Source organism: Pan paniscus, chromosome 5 (assembly GCF_029289425.2).
Source record: "Pan paniscus chromosome 5, NHGRI_mPanPan1-v2.0_pri, whole genome shotgun sequence".
NCBI lineage: Eukaryota > Metazoa > Chordata > Mammalia > Primates > Hominidae > Pan > Pan paniscus.
In genome coordinates this window covers 164,531,865-164,548,523 of record NC_073254.2, presented here as the reverse complement: position 1 = coordinate 164,548,523, position 16,659 = coordinate 164,531,865, and the positions used below count along the sequence as shown (strand labels likewise).

Here is a 16,659-nt window from a genome sequence, read left to right as displayed (position 1 = left end):
TCATAACCCTCTTCTTTGAGTTTTCAGAGCTTCAGAGATTGTAACTAAAAATAACACTCTGGAAGTGTATAAAACGTATCCATGTCAAAATGTTATTAAATGCTTAGCCATACTTTATTAGCAGGAATATATCAGGAATATAAAGTGCTCTAATACCCATTTTATTCACGTCAAAATAGATGTGTTTTGATACCAAATTGGTTTTAAGACAGTTGCATTTTAATAAAGATGTGCGTAATTTCACCTAGACACAGGCATTCCCAGTACTATATGCATGATGTAAACATCTTTTTTTACTAATGATGAATATAAATATGCAGTCTTAAAGAGATGCTAATCACTGTTTATAGTTTCTCAAATTCTAGGTGTTCAAGTGATTCAAGTGACAGAAAATTCTCTTGTAAACACATATTCTATTTTGGGCTGTTCCAAATACTCTGACTAGACAAAGTAATGGGAAAAAAGATAGTAAATTAACTAAAATCCTAAATGCACATAGATTATTTCAGGGATCTAGTGTTGGATCCAAGTGTGTCTGGTCCTCAACTTAGGATGCCCCACCCAAATAGCACGCTATTCCAATTACCTTTAGGGATACCATTACCCTGATGCATCTGTAAACACCTGCACTCCTTACCATCAGAAGACTACAAAGTGTATTCTAGATAATACTGAGAGCGTAAGACAATCAGAACACGTAATCATTGGCAAGGTTTAGGCTGATTTAAAAAAATAAAAGAAAAAACTCCATTGTAAAAATTCAAAAACATATTGTATAAGCATACATTCTATACTAAGTATGATAATACTAACTCAGAACATCACACAGTATAAAAATAAAATACATAATAATAAAATGTACTTGTAGTAGCCACATGTTTGGCAGGTTTCCACGAGAAAGCCAAAGCCATCAAATTCTCAACTTGACAATATACATTTACCTGCCAGGGCCTTAGACTTACCTTTGTTTGAGATTGATCCATGATGTTTTTAAGTACTCTGTGGTTTCTTTCACATTCCTTGTGTCATCACTCCCATATTCCTCCAGGAGTTTCTGCAGGACGTTATCGAACGCCATGACGATACCATCTCCAGGACCCAGTTCTTGAAGCAGTATCTGAGGTGCAAGTGCAGGTCTGTTTGTTAGACTTGGTCACTCAGTAATTAGTATAATCAAAACAATAGTACTCCCAGCAGATTTTGACATGCTTTAGATACAGATATCACAGGATGAAAACAGACTGGGGGCAAACCCTTTTGTTATATGTAAGCTTAAACCAAAATTAGTAGAAGTGAAAAGAAACATGTCCAAGAAAGTGATCGGGTACATAGATGACAATATTACAAGATTATTATCATTTTCTTTTTGAGATATTTTCCTTCCTCAAACCATTTGTCTTTTTCATTCCTTCTGCTGTACCTCTGATCCTTACACGGACATGCGTCATAAAGGACTGAATACAGAGAGAGTTCCTGCATACATGCCTGGAGAAACGTGAAGGATCAACAACATGGACGTCTTCCATCTCTTGCCCCTGGATCACAAGGTGTGTTTACAAAGATAACCACTTGAATGGATCAAGCTGCCAAGCAAGGTTTACTGAGAATTTGCTTGAATAGCCAAACTGATGCTGAATTTGTCCACTGGCATTGGTTCTTTGACATAGTTTTTCAGCCTCTGAGAGTCTCTGGATCAAGGTACTCACCATGAAATCTAAATGACAACTGAAACCTTTAATATAATGCTTTTTATAGCAATCGGGAAGATTTTAAATCAGCCTAAGGTTTCAGAAGAAAAGAATCACACTGCTGATTAAAAAATAATGTTCTAATATGATAACTGAAACACTGACATCACTTTTAATTGTATTCCTCTAGTTAAGGGGCCAGGGGCTTCACTATTACTTGGGAGTCATTTGGTGGAAACAGTCAGCAGTATCACAAACACAGAGAATGATCCAGAAATGCATATAACTGGCCACTTGCTTTTAAAACTGTAACCAAGTAAAGTCTGCATTTGTGGAGAATAAAAACATACTTCTACATTTTCGATTGTTTTCTACATATACTCTCTTAAATTCTTCACAAATATACACTTCTATCTTAGGCTAGCTGAAGGGCAAATAAATGTTATACCAAACTATAACCTCACAACCAAAACCTCCAATTCAAGAATATTTTATAATTTTATACAGAGAATCTTAAAAGCACTTTTAAAAATACCATAGTTGTTCAATATTATCAACTCTATAACTGAACTGATGACAAAAAAGATGTCTGCTATTATGAAATTGATAAAACAGTTTGGTTAAAAAGACATTAAAGGAAACTAAACTTACTTATCTGATTTGTTCACTATAGTAGCCCTCAAATGAAAGTCTTGGAAAAACTTATTAATAAAAATAACCTTCAGGGTAAGTAAGTAATATGGTTTGGATTTGTGTCCCCACCCAAATCTCATGTCCAATCGAAGGAGGAGCCTGGTGGGAGGTGACTGGATCACGGGGATGAATTTCCCCTGTGCTGTTCTTGTGATAGTGAGTGAGTTCTCACAAGATCGGATGGTTTAACAGTGTGTGACACTTGGGAGGCCAAAGTGAGCAGATTACTTGAGCTCAGGAATTGCAGATAAGCCTGGGCAACATGGCGGAACCCCGTCTCTACAAAAAATACAAAAATTAGCTGGGCGTGGTGGTGCACGCCTGTCATCCCAGCTACTTGGAAGGCTGAGGCAAGAATCGCTTGAACCCAAGAGGTGGCTGTTGCAATGAGCTGAGATAGTGCCACTGCATTCTAGCCTGGGAGGCAGAGTAAGACAATGTCTCCAATAAATAAATAAAATGTGTGGCACTTCTCCCTTCTATCTCTCTCTGTCTTGCTGCCTTGTAAAGAAGGTGCCTGCTTCCCCTTTGCCTTCCACCATGATTTTAAGTTTCCTGGTACCTCCCAGTCATGCTTCACTACAGTAGCCCTCAAATGAACTGTGAGTCAATTAAATCTCCTTTCTTCATAAATTACTCAGTCTCAGGTAGTTATTTATAGCAATGTGAGAATAGACTAATACAGTACAGAAGGGAGCAAAAGAGGGTTCCTGGAATCTTGAAAGTGTTCTCTTTCTAGATGCTGATTTGAGGGTGTGTTTCACTTGCAAAAAGTCAGTGAGCTATAAATCTCGGAGACATGCACATTCTTACTGGTTATGCCTCCAGAAATTTTTCGAAAAAAATCTTCCAGATCAAATTCTTCATATAAATTTCATTATACACTCTAAGAACTTAGGAAAAAACATGACAGGGTCCTATTGTTAAGAATTACAGTGAACAATAGAAAAAAATTATATCCAACAAAACAATACTGCCAAAAAATATCTGATGAGTCTTACTTGGTTATCAGAAATTTGTTTGGTGAGTGGATCCCGTCGGGCTTGCTGAAGAATATAGAGTCGAGCCTCATATTTTCTCATCAGTTCTTCAGTCTCCTCCCTATGGTCATCCCACTGAAGACTGTCAATAATCATGTCCTCAAGCTGCTGCTGTCTTAGCTCAACGCCATGCTGGGTGCCATCCCACTGGTTCTTGACCCTTTCCACTGAGGGTAGAATTATAAAAGAAAAAAAAATCCCAACATGTAACCCTCAGGAGAAAGAAAAATACCGTATATCAAATGTATCACAAATAAGTCTATAAACAGAAGAAGGCGAGCTGATAAACACATTTTGAAGGAATTTTAATATACATCTGCCATCCTATACAATTGATATATTTCTGAAACGGTGTTTGAGAAAAAAAAATCTTGAACTCTATTTTCAGTGCTCTAAAACAACTCCCAAGAAAATATCTACTATTATAAACTGATACTGCCAAACAATTATAAAGAAAATACTGTTCTATTTAATTTTGTATTTACAGTTGTATTTATAGACCTGGTTTGATGAAGGTAGGGTTTAACAGTACTTCATGACAGAACTTTAAGGCAGAGAGATAGTCACTTGTTACCCTCAAAGGAGAATTTTCTAAGGCAGTCTTGATTTTAGAAGAAAATGAACTGTGTAAGAATTTTTTTTTGCATTTGTTTTACTGTAGCAGGAAAACTCTCTAAAAGGAATTTTATATATTCAAGTTCAAGAGAAACACTAAAAGTAAAAGAGACTCATGTACTGTGCACCCAGCAGCTCTTCATCATAAAAATTCCATACTGGCTCTTGTCCTTCCTCTTTTATTATTGTTCATTCCTTTCACTCATTATCACCTTCTCTCTCTTTCTATTTCTCCTCAAGCTTTCTCTCTTCTCCTTTCTCTATTTTTAACAAGGTTTTAAGGACAGACAGATCTAAGGAAACTTTTTTTTTTTTTTTTTTTTGAGAGAGAGTCTTGCTCTGTCGCCCAGGCTGGAGTGCAGTGGCATGATCCCGGCTTTCAGCTGGCTGCAACCTCTGCCCCCAGGTACAAGTGATTCTCCTGCCTCAGCCTCCCATGTAGCTGGGACTATAGGTGTGTGCCACCACACCCGGCTACTTTTGTATTTTTAGTAGAGAGAGGGTTTCACCATGTTGGCCAGGTCTCGAACTCCTGACCTCGTGATCTGTCTGCCTCGGCCTCCCAAAGTGTTGGGATTACAGGCATGAGCCACCGCACCCGGCTGGAAACTTAAATATTTTATTAATCACTTCAGAGTCAGTTCATAATCTTGAACTGAGGTACTAACAAACAATAACAGAATATCCGCAAGAACCTGCTGATAATAAGTAGGTAGAATGTTAAAACCACACTGCTGAAAGATGCTTTGGATATCAGACAAAAAGAAAGGCTATAGTTAAGTACCAGGCCCATGAGGAACGTAACTACAAGATAACATTCCAGCTGAGTTATCATGGAACACTTTGGCAAAGTTCTTGGGATAACATATGGTTATAGTGAAACATAAAAGCTATCAACTGGCTGGGTGCGGTGGCTCACACCTGTAATCCCAGCACTTTGGGAGGCCGAGGCAGGTGGATCACCTGAAGCCAAAAGTTCAAGACCAGCCTGGCCAACATGGTGAAACCTTGTCTCTACTAAAAATACAAAAATTAGCTGGGCATGGTGGCAGGTGCCTGTAATCCCAGCTACTTGGGAGGCTGAGGCAGGAGAATCGCTTGATCCCAGGAGGCAGAGGTTGCAGTGAGTCAAGATTGCACCATTGCATCCAGCCTGGGCAACAAGAGTGAAACGCCATCTCAAAAAAAAAAAAAGCTATCAACAAGGCTGTTCAGGCCTTAAGTTATATTTACATGTCATCATTCTTTAAAACTTGCTCAATGAGACAATCTGTTTCATTCTGTCTTAGCTGTTTAAATAAATTGCTTAAGTTTTAAACTTAAGGAAGAGAGGCCAAATCTATCATAATGTTCTCTTGTCAGTTAAAAAGTTACATGAAGTATTTATGACCAATTCTATTATTAATAGAATCCTTTAACATTAAACAAATGAAACCAAAGACATCAAGCGAGAGTAAATATCACAGGTTTATAATAAGAAATAGGCAAATTATCCCATTCACTGTGAGTTAAGCCCTAAAACGAGGTTACTATTGGTAGCAGTACATTCCCCCTGGGAAGGGTTTTTCATATAATGAGGAGTGATGAAGGTTATAGAACCACTACACACATAGAAATATTTATATAGAGAGAGAAAATAGAGCGTGTACATTCAATGGGAAAGGGAAGATATTTAGGAGAAGTCTTGTAAAACAAAAAACAAACACCTGAAAGAAGTTTTGGACAAAAAGAGAGGTGATGGAAAAAATAATAATTAAAAAAAAACATCAAGATGATAGAAAAAGCAAACTGGAAATGGCTTGTCAGTAGTTTGGTATCACTAGAGCAGAGGAGCTCCCCTGTGATGTGAGGGAAACCAGCTCACTCCAAAGTTCCATAATAGGCACAATCCATCCATTCATAAAAAGAGAAAAGAAGGAAAATGATGTATTTAGTAAAAATAAGCCAACACTGTTAGACATTAAAAGTTCTTTTCTAATGTATCTCCTATAATAACCTTGTTGCTACCATGACTATTTTGAAATCAAAACATACTTTTTACAGGGAGAGTAGCTGACTTTCTTCCCTTGACAAATATTAGGATTTATCCTTCCAGTTTATATTTTGCCACAAATATTTATTAGGTAGTTAATTTGTATTGGCACTGTTAAAGGCCCAATGGCAGAAAGACGGATATTCACAATCTATGGAAGGGAGAGACAATTAAAGTAGTTGTAAGATCTATAATAAAGCAATGGGGGGAAAGGCCATAGAAGGAACTAAAAATAGAAATTAACATTCACCAGGGACCAGAAGAGGAGGGAAAGACGTCACAAAGGGGATGACATTTTAGCTGTTGCGTAGAATTTCACCTGGGAAGAAAAGGCCAAGAGAAATAAAATAATGCAAATAAAGGTAAGAAGACTAGGAAATGTCAGGATATTTTAAGGAATAACAGCATAATTACAGGCCGGGCTGAGGGCTGAAGTGAGAAAAGGGGTAGTGGCAGCAGATTGTGAGAATCCCTAGGTGTCACTCTTGAGAATTTAGACTTCGTTTGCTATTGGTAGTACATTCCCACTAAGAAGGGTTTGTAGAAGTTAGATGCTTCTGAGCCAGAATGCAAACCCCAAGCAAGGATCTTTGTTTGCTATTGTTTTGTATGTTTATTTTTTGTTGTTGTTTTCTCTCATTTATAACTAAAGTATCCCCAAATTAATGCCAGTCGCATAAGCACATAGTAGTTGCTCAATAAATATTTGTGGACTGAATTTTGGGTTGAGTTAAAAGACACAGTAAGACCTGATTTTAGAGAATAAAGTATAATGAGAGAAAGGATTTGCATTCTTGTGAGTTCCTTTAACCTTTTTTTATTCCTCTAAAAGAAAGCCTAAGTTAAGAGAAGAAAACCCAATGTGTAAGTAATTACTTAAGAGTCGTGATGTTAATAAGTAAGGACTTCATAAGGTTATTGTAACTATGTTCACAAAACATAAAAACAAGGGAAAGCTACATTTCTGTATAAATAAAGAGTAACAAATATTAAACACTATTACTTTCTAGTTGAATAATCTTTGAAAATGTGTTTGTGTGTGTGTGTGTGTGTGTGTGTGTGTCACCATTTGCAGGGAAAGTGGATGATGATACATAACTTTTTTTAAAAAACTTACATTTTTCTGTAATTGCTGTTCTCACATCTGAACTGGAAGCTTTATTTTTCAAATTCTGTGCCAATGTAAAAACATAATCCAGCTGAGGATGGCGCTGTTCTAAGTCAGCCTTTGTAATCTGTTAAGTAGAAATGATTATTCGGATAGGTTAATAAGCCATATGAGAAGAATAATAAGCAAAACAGTTGTGCTGACATCAAAGTTGTCATTGTTTTCCTCCTCTATGGCATAGTGAGGCATCAGCAATGTGGCAGAAAATGAGTGCATGATTTAAAGTCAAGGATCCTGCATTCAAATCTCAGTTCTTCCATTTAGCACCTGAGTCACCAGGCAAGGAGCTTTACCTCTCTGTGTTTTTGTTTTCACAAAAAAGAAATAATAAAATACTGACAGCTCAATTACATCCAGTCTGAGGACATTAAATAAGGAAAATCCCTTCAAAAGCTGAAAAATGCCCTGAAAACATTAGCAGTTATTGCTGCTGCTGATGCCTTGCATATCTGTTCTGTGTCAGGTACGAACACAAACTAATGTCATAGGGTTGGGGGTGACACAGAAAAGTGCTAAGAGGAATAACTATAAATTAAATCCTCTTAGACATGAAAAACTGCTGCTGTAGATGGTTTGTCTCTCAGTGCTAATAAATATGGGAGAAATGGTAACAACATCAGGAAAATCATGTGTTTTCAGTACAGAACTAATGACAGTCATAGAGACTAGAAAACAATTTACAAAAAATACAAATAGTTGCAAATGACTTTTTCCCAGTCCTTCCTCTTTATAAATTCACCCATTTTGTAGATTTCGGCTACTCCTTTGGTGTCAAATATTACTTCTAAATGGATTGCTCACAACTTTCAATCCTAAATCCCAGGGCACATGGTAGTGAATACTGATCACTTCCTTCTAAATGGCATAAGGACTCCCCACCACAACACGTCTGAAACTAAATCACTCAAACCCTCATTCACACTCAATTTCTTCTATTCCTTATTTCTGCTAATTGCAACAGCATCATCTTAGTCATTTCAGAAAGGGCTCTTTGCCTTGATTTATGCATTTCTTGCCTCCAATCCATCCTAGTCTTCTACTAAAGCAGAGAATGGTTATCATGAGTTCATAGACACAATTTTAAAAAGAAAAAGAAATGGGAAGAAAGATGCTTACCAACTGCTTACAGACTAAAAATCCAAAGGGCTTTGCACAGCCTGCAGGCTCCTTCACAAAGGGAACTTGAGCTGCTTTTCCTGCCTTGCTTCACACTGTATTTCTTAATTGCACAAATGTTGGCCCTACTGTCCTTTGTGCCTCCTGTACCACATGACTTTATTCACTCTGTTCCCTATACCAGGAATGTCACCACTTTATCCCAGATGCCAAAATCCCACACAGTTTGCTTTCCATCACTGGAGAAGTGATCCCCTTCCTCATCCTGGCTCCCCCAACAGGTTGCCTGTACTTCTCCTGAGGCTTTTATTAGACTCTTGCCTTGCTACAGTAATTTGTCAACTCATACGCACTCAGTGCCTCTGCCTCGGTGTGGACTTATTTGTAATGTGGGGATAAAAACAGTACCTATCTCACAAGACTATTAAAGAACTGAATGAGATAACATGTGTACAATACTTAGAAAAATGACCAGCACACATGAAGCACTTAATAAATTTAGCAAGAGCTGTTATTATTATTTCATTGTAGATTCCCAATTTCTACCTAGTATATTCTTGTCAGTATCCTTGTACCACTCACAGCCCAGAACTTAGCACACACTAAATAGGGAAAAAGAATTTTTACAAACGAATATTAGATGGTACATGTATAGTAATAAAGTTATAGGAGATATTCACTTTTAAAATCAGAAATTAATCTCATTATGAAATATAAGTTGCAAAGGCACTTTAGGAGATTATCCTACATCACACAACAGGCATGAAATGTTAACGCCAGTTTATATTTATACTAATGTGCCTAGCTTTACGGTATCAGTTTTAGATTTTAAAAATGCACTGGGTCTTTAGTTTAAGTCAGTAAACCTGATCATATCACAACAGTATAAATGCAAGAAAAGCTCTATGCTTTGTAGTTAGCCCTGGATGGTTGTTTGACAGATACAGAATTTTTTAAACCTCATTCTCTCATAGTTTAGGATAAACAAAAGGGATTCAAACAGATCTGGTCTACCTCTGGGTTGTGGCATTTCCATGACAAGCTTTTACACTATGCACCTACTTTCATTCGGGAAACGGTCTTATTGATCTCTTCTACATCCCCAACAGTGACAATGTTGGACTTCAGCATCTGGTCGATTAATACCAGCCAGTCGGCTAGTTCTGTTATAGTTTTATCAAGATCAGCAGGAATTGAAATTTCCGAAGTACGATGAGACTGAACAGGAATATCTGACGCAGATGATACTAGCACCACCTTTTGGACACTAGGATGAGCTGAAATGAAAAATGTAGCAAAAGAGAAATCAATCAACAGGATGTTTTAATTATGGTGGTGTCATAGTGACACGTGTATTTGTATTTAAATAAAATTTAGTTTAAGTAAAAAAAATTCTAAGAGGTTATTTTTTCATACTGAAATGGCTATGGTATTACCTGTAATATCCATATGTCTTTGGTAGCTATCAAGCCAACAAAACAGTTTTGCAACATTCTAGAACATAATCAGCACTGACACTGAGAAAAATTAAAAGTACGAATGTGGGAGAACTGGAAGTATTATTTTATTTTGGCAAGATGATTTTAGTTATAAAGCCAACTTATTCATAATTTTTTATTTTTTCATTTAACTTCATAATGTGAGCATATTTTATTCTTAGTAAACACAATTATGAATACCTATGTAATAACCTATACCCATATTCACTTTTATTTAACCCTTGGATATTTAGATTGCTCCTGAAATTTTATTTTAATTTTTTAAAAAACTTGCAAAGAATATCTTTTCATGTAGAGTATTTTGCACATTTCTGATCTCTATCTTAGCATAGATTTCCCAAGTAGAATTACTGAGTCAGAAAATACAAAAAAAAGTATGTATTTAATATTATTTGCCAAATTGATTGGTTTTGATACAATAAGTAGTTGAATTAGTAATTAAAACTATCTGTAACCTACTTCAGGTATGATATATTAGATGAGGCTTAAATAATTTTCTAAAATGTATAGCCAATCTGTAAATTCAGCACAATCCTAATAAAAATCCCAACAGGCTTGAATGTAACTTAACAAAACCATTAATTCAAATTTCTGGTTATAAAATTAATATTGAAGAGAAAAGGACAAAAAACAGTCAAATTTTTTTTTGATAGAGGAATATGCCCTCCCAGATATTAAGTTATATTATTTAGCTAATAATTATTAACTCAGTATATTATAGACTGAGACATTTAAAGAGACCAACAGAAGAGAAGAGTCACAATGTGTAGGTGGCAGAGAAATCTGACCTTGGCAGAGACTGAATTACAGATCAATGAAGAAGAATTTACTGTTCAATAAAGTGAGTCACCATGGCTGCAGCAGGGAAATGATGGGACTGATTTTAACCTCACATACACCATAGAAAAATTAATTCTTAGTGGATTAAGGACCTAAATATGAAAAACAAAATTGTTAGTTAAAAATAAGGAATATTTTTATTACTTCAGAGGACTGAAGTAGCTCTCAAACAAAACACAAAAAAAGGGAAGCTATTAATAAACCATTAATGGTTAAGAATTCCAAAGAGCACCATAAGTAAAGATTTTAAAAGCCTTTGAAAGATGAAAGGAGATGGTATTTGCAATGCCCATTGCAGACAAAGAACTGATAGCCAAAATACTTTTTCTAAAACTTAAAAAATCATCTAAAGACAATCCACAAAAGAGGAAATAAAAAAGGCAATAAACATAAAAATGTGAAATAAATGTCTGACCTCTTCTATAACTGAGATAGTACAAATTAAAATGAAATACCCTACATCCACAGGACCACCAGCAGAAAAGTGACATCTGAGAAGCTCTAGGTTAAGATGCCTACACTATTATCATCAGCACATTATTTGCCTTTTTAGGCTCAGTCTCTCCCACGTGCACAGTGTGTTTTATCTAAGTCTACATAACGTGACATCACAAGAGACCAAATGCAGAAGCAGAAATAAGAATACAGCTGTGTTCTATTAAACTAGACATTTAAGAGATTTCAAAAAATATAAAACTGCAGATTTTCCAGGATTTTGTTTGTTTTAGAAAACAGAGTTGTTTGTTTGTTTGTGTGACTGTTTGTTTTTTCTTTGAGATAGGGGCTCACTCTGTCACCCAGGCTGGGAAGCAGAGGCACGAACACAGCTCATTGCAGCCTCAACCTCCTGAGTTCAAGTGATCCTCCCACCACTGCCTCCTGATTAGTTGGAACTACAGGCCTGCATCACCAAGCCTGGCTAATTTTTTTTATTTTTAATTTTTTGTAGAGACGGGGTCTCCCTATGTTACCCAGGCTGGTCTCAAACTCCTGGGCTCAAGTGATCCTCCTGCCTCAGCCTCCCAAACTGCTGGGATTATAGACATGATCCACTGTGCCCAGCATCTTATGCTAATGTTACAAAAACATGCTATTTTTTTAACATATAATGGCTTTATTATTATTTTTAAACAACTTAATAAATGAATTAATGGAAAATTTTTCTAGTTAGGTAAATACGGATAACTATCACTCACAAAAGCAAAAGCTATTTGAGGGTCCTCAATAATTTTTACAAGTGTAAAGGGGTCCTGAGAGCAAAGTGTTGAGGTGCTGGTAATGCTGTAGAACAATAAGAACCCATTACACACAGCCAGTGTCAGTGTAAACTGGGCCAAGTAATCCAGACAGCACCCTAATGGCAGCTAGTGAAGTAGAAGGCACCCATATGCTAAACCCAGTGATTCCATCACTAGATATACACCCTACAGAATACCCCACACATCCTTCTGCCCCATCTTCACTTTAACTTTTTTTGTAGATAAAAAAAATTCATTGTTTTAATTCATCAAATACCTATTAAGAACCTATTATGTGTAAGGGGCTATTCTAGACGCTGCAGGCATGAGAGTGTGCAAGACAAAGTTTGGGCTGGAGTGCAATGGTACGGTCTTGGGTTACTGCAACCTCCACCTCCCGGGTTCAGGCGATTCTCCTGCCTCAGCTTCCCAAGTAACTGGGATTACAGGCGCCCGCCACCACGCCCAGCTAATTTTTGTATTTTTAGTAGAAACAGTTTCACCATGTTGGCCAGGCTGGTCTCGAACTCCTGACCTCAGGTGATCCACCCGCCTTGGCCTCCCAAAGCACTGGGATTACAGGCATGAGCCACCGTGCCCTGCCAGAGCTTGCATTCTATCAGGAAAATGGATGTGTGTTATGAAGTAAAATCAATACAAGAAGACAGAGACAGGGTGTATCTGAGATATTGTGGGCAAGAAAGGGCTATGCTAGAAAGGGATATCTGAAGGAGAACTAAAGGAAGTGAGTACGTGAAACATGAAAATATCTGAGAGAAGAACATTTGGGGAAGACAAGAAGAAGGAACACCAAACACAAAGACCAGAAATGATTACGTTCTTGGCATGTTTGAAACAGCAAGAAGACCAGTGTATCTGAAACAGAATGAACAAAGGGAAAAGTAGTAAGAAATGTGATTAAAGAGACAGGCAGATATGCATGGTGTTCTGGACTAAGGCCAGACTTTGGAACTCATTTATGTGGATGGAAGTGATTAAAAGACTGTGATCAAAGAAACGACACAATCAAACTCGTTTAAAAGAATCACTCTATCTGCTATCAGAGGAATAGGTCATGGAGAAGTACTGAGGCAAGAATAGAATCAGGATTATGAGTTAGGAGCATATTCCAATAATCTAGATAGAAAGATAAGGGTGTTCAAGACCACGGAAGTAGGTGGAATGGAACATGGAAATGATGCTACTTGCTGATGGATTGAATATTAATTCCAGAGAAGAGTTGAGGTTGACTACAAGTTTATTGGCCTAAGGACTGGGTGAATCATCTAAAAAAAAAATGTCTACATTTCTGGGACTGGTAAGCATAGGTAGAAAAGAGAATTTAGAGGATTGTAGTACATTCAATGTTATGTAATACTGTACATCAGTTTAAATGAGTAGACTAGAGCTACATGCTTCAAAAGGTATGGCAATAAGGATGATCTAGTAGCTATCAGAGAAAGAGGATATGTAAGCAGCCCAGAGAATATGGGATCCTATGCATAAGTGGAGGAGCTGGCCTTAGGAAAAGAGATAATAACCCTTTCGCTGAATAGGAAGGAAGTGTGTAAAGTATATGGGTACAGCCGCAGGTAGCTTGATGGATTCTCTGGTGGGAAAACGAAAAAGGTTTTTTTTTTCTTTTGAAAATGAGATGAGGTCATTAGTTGAGAAATCAGTACCAAGGAGTACTCAGAAGAAAGTACGGTAGGACTGTCTCTTAGTGCTGAGTGCTTATTTGAAATGAATAGTCATAGCTCTGAAATGAGTACAGTCGGCAAGGTGTTGGCAAGGATGAACCTCAAAAACATTATGCTAAGTAAAAGAAGCATCGTATGATTCCATTTATATGAAATATCCAGAATAGAGAAATCCATGGAAACAGAATGCAGATCGGTGGTTGCCAGGGGCTGGGAGTAGGAGGGAATGGGAAGAAACTGCTTAATGAGTAAGAGGTTTTAGTTTGGAGTGATAGAAATATTTTGGAACTAGATAGAAATAGTGGTTGTACAACATTGTGAATGCATTAAATGTCACTAAATTGTTCACTTTAAAATGGTTAATTTTATTTTCTAAATAAAATGTTAAAAAGAAGGAACTGAATTAAAACACTGCGTAGGAGGAGAGAGACATACTAAGATTAGCTTCAGGTCTCAGGCCTATCCCAAGGACGAATATCCTGTTAAAAATGAGCCATCCACCTAATGGAAGTTGTAGCTTTGCTGTTAGCTTTTTATACTTCTAAATATGTATTCAAATTTTCCCTGCTCCTTTACCATATAGAGGTTTTAAAAAGTAAGATAACCCATGACGATTTTATAAAATGCATCCAGTTCTTTCCCTATGATTATGGAGTTGAGCCTGTATTTGCAAAGCAGCAGTACCCAAATGTCAACTCAAGTGTTCTGAATATTAATCAAGAAACTTGATCAGGCCCCAGGTACTTTTTGTGCAAATTTCCAGAAATACAAGTAATAAAAAACACAAACTTGGTCCTCAATTAGCTTGCAATCTCGAAAAATGAAAAAAAAAAATACTGTCTGTCATCACTTTTTTCAAAACTTGAGGGGAGGAGGAGGAAGAGAAGGAAAAGAAAAGAAAAATAAGAGGAATAAGAGAAATAAAAAGAACCCTCCCAAAAAAAAGAGGTAGAAGAGGTAGAGGTGGAGGACGAGAGAAGAGGTAGAAGGTAGAAGGTGGACATGGAAGTCAAGGAGGAGGAGAAGGACGAGGGAGAAGAAAAAAGCGGGGAGGAGCAATAAAAAGAATCCGCAGAAGCAGCTGCCAGGGAGTGAGTGGACAGTTAGAGTTGGTCACATTTGGGGTTTTGCCAGGTGACTCAACAGAGGAAGAGCAGGGCATGATGGTTCAGAAAACTTGCAAGGCAGTGGCAACAGTGGCTATGGGGCAGGAGCCTGCGATCTAATCTGGATAAAGAGAGAAGGAAATAGTGAGAAAACATTCTTCTTTCTCCACATCCAAGTGAGAAGTATTTGTCTCCTAGGTTGGAGAATGCTTCTAAATATCCATCCCCCACCTGCTTCCCAGGATATCTAAGCCTTTGGTTCTCAGTCATGATCAGGGTCTAATTACATATGTTAACCAAGCTCATGTTAACACAACAAGTTATAGCTGATTTCCTGAAAAGCTGCCTGGACCCAGAAAACTAGTCCCCGGTTTTTGCACCTAGCCTCCCATCTTCCCTTCAGCAGGACCTGTGGATGCCCAGGTAGCACTGGAGTCCAGAGAAAGGCCAGCCTTATCTGCCGCGAGAACAAATGCCTTACCCACACTGGGCAGCCAAATGTGTCTTGGGTTTAAAGAAGATGTTCTTTTCAAATCATTGAAAGTAGAATAAATAAAGAAAATGGCACGACGTTTCTAAGTCTTTCTAATTCATATATGAGGCTCATATCACAAAATTTTACATATTGATTTTTTAAAAAACTTTGTTAAAGATAAACTGTATCTTACCAGCAATCCTTGTCTGTGAAACAGAACTGGGCTCCTGGATGCATTCCTTCAGGGTGGTAGGCACCTCTCTGCAAATCTACCGCATCAGGACAAACAGAAAGAGAAGAATACTACATAAATAAAGAGACTGTAGTTCAAAAGAAGAGGTGTTATTCTGAATGGCAGCTCTGCTACTTTTCTTCCCCTAACCACCTAAACTTCTAGCTCTACCTTCACTCTCCACTGCAATCTTGTTTGAGCCCCTAACTCCACTGACATTGCTATCAAAAACACCAACCAGTCCTTAGCTGTCCTGACCCCTGTGCACCAGTTAATGCCGTCCACTCCCCCTCCCTTGAATTCTGTTATTACTCTGCAATTCTGGCATTCCTCCTACCTCTCTGGCTGGCTCTCCTGAATTTCCTTCACCAACTCCTTTTCCTCTGCCCATCCATCAAATACCAATATCCTCCAGGGCAGTTGTGTTGCTCTTCTTGCCCTTCACCCTGGGCTCTCCCTGAGTCCTGGTTTCCAAAGGTTTCAGGAATCAAATGGAGTTTTGAGAGGCTAAAGACTGCCCAAAACATATCTTCAGTCCAGCCCTCTCTGTGAACTAGATATTCAGATATGTCCAAATCTGAATTCCTTATCCCTATCTTCCCTGACACCCATTTCATAAACTCTTCTGAAGATTCTAACTAATCTTTCTATATCAATTCTTAGCATCACTTCATCTATCTCTGTAGTAAAGCTATAGCAATATTTCAAAAATATGACTTTCCTCTGCTTAAAACCCATCAATAGCTGCCCACTACCCTCAAAGTGGTAGATTGTTTGCAACATGGAGCTCAAAGTCCTTGTGATGCACAGTGAGTCCTCCAGGATCTCATCTCTGAGAACATCCCTCAGCCTTCCATTCTACAGTGGGCTACTTCCTGGACCTATATACACTGTGCTCATTCTCTGTCTCTTCTAGACACTTTCATTTGCCACTTCTCTCTACACTGCACTTTCCCTCATTCTTCAGCTGAGCAATACTTATTCATCCTTCGTAAATTAACCAGAATGTGATCTTTTCAACAAAACCTTCCACAGCTACCCCTCAAAGCCAAGCAGGTGCTCCACCTTTATGTGCCCATCACTACCTGGATGTTATAATTGCTTGTCTGCTGGTCTCATCCATGATAAGCTCTTTGAGTTAGAAGGAATGCCACACTCTTTAATGCATTCCTATCTCTTAAAATGATACCTGGCAGAAAGTGAGACTCCAATAAAAA

The 16,659-nt window shown here is 37.7% G+C and overlaps 1 protein-coding gene across 2 annotated transcripts in view; it reads right to left on the bottom strand.

The window, feature by feature from the left end:
* UTRN (utrophin) overlaps positions 1–16,659 on the bottom strand; it is a 568,097-nt gene that overhangs the window by 294,450 nt on the left and 256,988 nt on the right. For both annotated transcript variants that reach the window (XM_014345496.4, XM_063605516.1), the window contains exons 46-50: positions 15,404–15,479; positions 9,415–9,629; positions 7,186–7,303; positions 3,383–3,588; positions 963–1,117 (exon numbers count right to left, since the gene is read on the bottom strand). In XM_014345496.4, coding sequence (XP_014200982.4) covers positions 963–1,117; positions 3,383–3,588; positions 7,186–7,303; positions 9,415–9,629; positions 15,404–15,479 — 770 coding nt within the window. The remainder of the gene's footprint in view (positions 1–962; positions 1,118–3,382; positions 3,589–7,185; positions 7,304–9,414; positions 9,630–15,403; positions 15,480–16,659) is intronic.